We start from the raw sequence: 2,173 nt of genomic DNA, 5'->3' as shown, positions 1-2,173 counted from the left end.
AATGTTCTGTGTTACATAATAGATGTGATGAGTTCCCCGGTGACCAAGTTTTGATGATGTGCCTCCCACTGACAAACATACGCTGCGTGACGACTTAACCAGTTCCAGCCGGTTTTCCCGCTCCGGTTCATGGAATGAAGCCTGGCATGCTCATTATTATCTATGGCAATTGGGTTAGGTATATACTGGAACATGCCAAACTGTCTCATCACTCGTTGAGGATAGTGATGCTCCACAACCGAGTAGTATAGTAGAGGGCAACAACTCCGCCAAATTCCCATACCACTCCGACATATATCGGGGAGTCTACACACAATGTCGTCGTATGGTCTCCAATTAAACTGAAACAAAAAAATCAATCTTTAGAAACGTGTTCAAACAAACTTAAAATTTATATGTCAACAACTAACAACAATACCATTCCTCGGTCATAAATTGCAGCTGAGATCTATATGTTCTCAGGCAATGTGTGGAAACATCTGTACACGTTAAGCTTCCCTTCCACCTAAAAAGATAAATAAAAAAATAACATAGTGTTATATAGATACCAAATAATAAATTTAATTATTTCCAATTCACACTACCGAGCAGCTAACGGGGCATTGTACTTGAACCGGGCAACAACAGGAGCAAAACAACGAAACCTCTCCCAAACCCACACTTGTAGAAGCGCAACTGGGCCAGTAATGGCTATAGCATTAGGTGCTGCAGTGTTACAAAGGTTTCTGTAAAGGTGAGCTAACACAGCACTGCCCCAACTATATCCCGAACATGCGGGCAAGTCTACGAGAAATTCTAAAAATTTGACATCAATCGGGTGGTTTGCATTATCAGGTGAGATTGTGCACCCTATCAAATAAAATATTATTTGACATGCACGAAAAATGCAATCTTGATCTGATGCTTCGTTTTCAGAAAAATTGGACGTTATTTGTTGTAAAACTCGGGAGGACTTAACCCTTTTGCCCCTCACATCAGCTTCCTCAGGGGTAAACCCCAACACCTGTTGACACTTGTCTCTTACAGTATACATCGACATACCAGTGTCAGCCCTAGAAATAGGCAACCCATCAATTGGTAGCCCCCACAACACGTTGACATCCTGTAATGTCACAGTCGTTTCTCCAAAAGGAAGGTGAAACGTGTGAGTTTCTGGCCTCCACCTCTCAACCAACGCAGTTATTAAGGAGTGGTCTACATACTTGTACCCAATTTGCAGTATCCCGCTGAATCCTGCTGCATGTATTAAACCTTCTACCCTTCCACCAACCGGATTTTCTTTCATATGCTGCCAGAACGCTTGATCTGATCGTCTAATATTTATTGGGTTACTATACTCTGTTGGATTTTTTAATACCTCAAACGCACGGTGATTCTTGTCCAAGAACAACACCGATGCATTAAGAGGACCAGGATGACATTCAAAATTCATCTTCGGCTGATAAAAGTTGACTGAATATTTATCGGTAATGAAAGGATTGAAGCTTCGTTTGATATTGAAAATGTATCTCGAGTGCTTTGCTTTATGTTCATATCTAAAGACTTCATTCTGTGCATCAGTTTTCGAATTCATATTGAAAAGACGATATTTTTCTTACACTACAGTTGAATTCTTACACAAAACTATTCAAGTTTGCAGGTTTGATTCCATATCATGTGAGAGCCTAGGGTTTAGTCATATCACCTTTACATTCACCACTCACATTTCTTGCTCCAAAAAGACAACAAGGTGAAACAGTCACCTATTACTAGCAAACGAAAGTTGCATGTAAATTCTGCAAACATGAAAGTTATTTTATTAAGAACACTATATCAATCAGCGACTTTATGCAAGAAAGCCCTATCAAACAACGACCTTTATCAAGCTTGCAAGATCAAACAGCGACCTTTATCAAGCTTGCAAGATCAAACAGCGACCTTTATCAAGCTTGCAGGATCAAACAGCGACCTTTAATAAGCTTGTGAGATCAAACAGCGATCTTTAATAAGCTTGTCAGATGAAACAGCGACTTTTCAAAGATTGCAAGATCAAACAGCGACCTTTATCAAAGTTGGTATATCAAACAGCGACCTTTAATATCATTCAGAACTTGCTGCAGCTTTTGCAGGGACTTCTGTTTTTTTTGCAGAAAATGCCATAGAAGGTCGCTATATGATCTTGCAACTTACCTAA

General features: G+C 39.9%; 1 protein-coding gene across 1 annotated transcript; it reads right to left on the bottom strand.

Annotated features, from left to right (window-relative positions):
• Positions 1–208: 208 nt before the first annotated feature.
• On the bottom strand, positions 209–1,432 carry LOC110933319 (serine/threonine-protein phosphatase 7 long form homolog). Its single transcript, XM_022176548.1, has 4 exons — positions 967–1,432; positions 609–849; positions 419–505; positions 209–341 (listed from the first exon to the last, which is right to left on the bottom strand). The coding sequence occupies exons 1-4, from the start codon at positions 1,430–1,432 to the stop codon at positions 209–211; spliced, it is 927 nt and encodes a 308-aa protein (XP_022032240.1).
• Positions 1,433–2,173: the final 741 nt, after the last annotated feature.

Source organism: Helianthus annuus, chromosome 11 (assembly GCF_002127325.2).
Source record: "Helianthus annuus cultivar XRQ/B chromosome 11, HanXRQr2.0-SUNRISE, whole genome shotgun sequence".
NCBI lineage: Eukaryota > Viridiplantae > Streptophyta > Magnoliopsida > Asterales > Asteraceae > Helianthus > Helianthus annuus.
This window is presented reverse-complemented; position numbering and strand designations above follow the sequence as displayed.

What these genes read in the sequence shown, in the direction of transcription:
- LOC110933319 (XM_022176548.1), bottom strand. Translation starts at nt 1,432, where the DNA reads ATGAATTTTGAATGTCATCCTGGTCCTCTTAATGCATCGGTGTTGTTC. An exon ending in TGAGGAAGCTGATGTGAGGG is followed by an intron (nt 850 to 966) that starts GCAAAAGGGTTA and finishes TTTATTTGATAG; the next exon opens with GGTGCACAATCTCACCTGAT. An exon ending in CAATTTATGACCGAGGAATG is followed by an intron (nt 342 to 418) that starts GTATTGTTGTTA and finishes TTTTTGTTTCAG; the next exon opens with TTTAATTGGAGACCATACGA.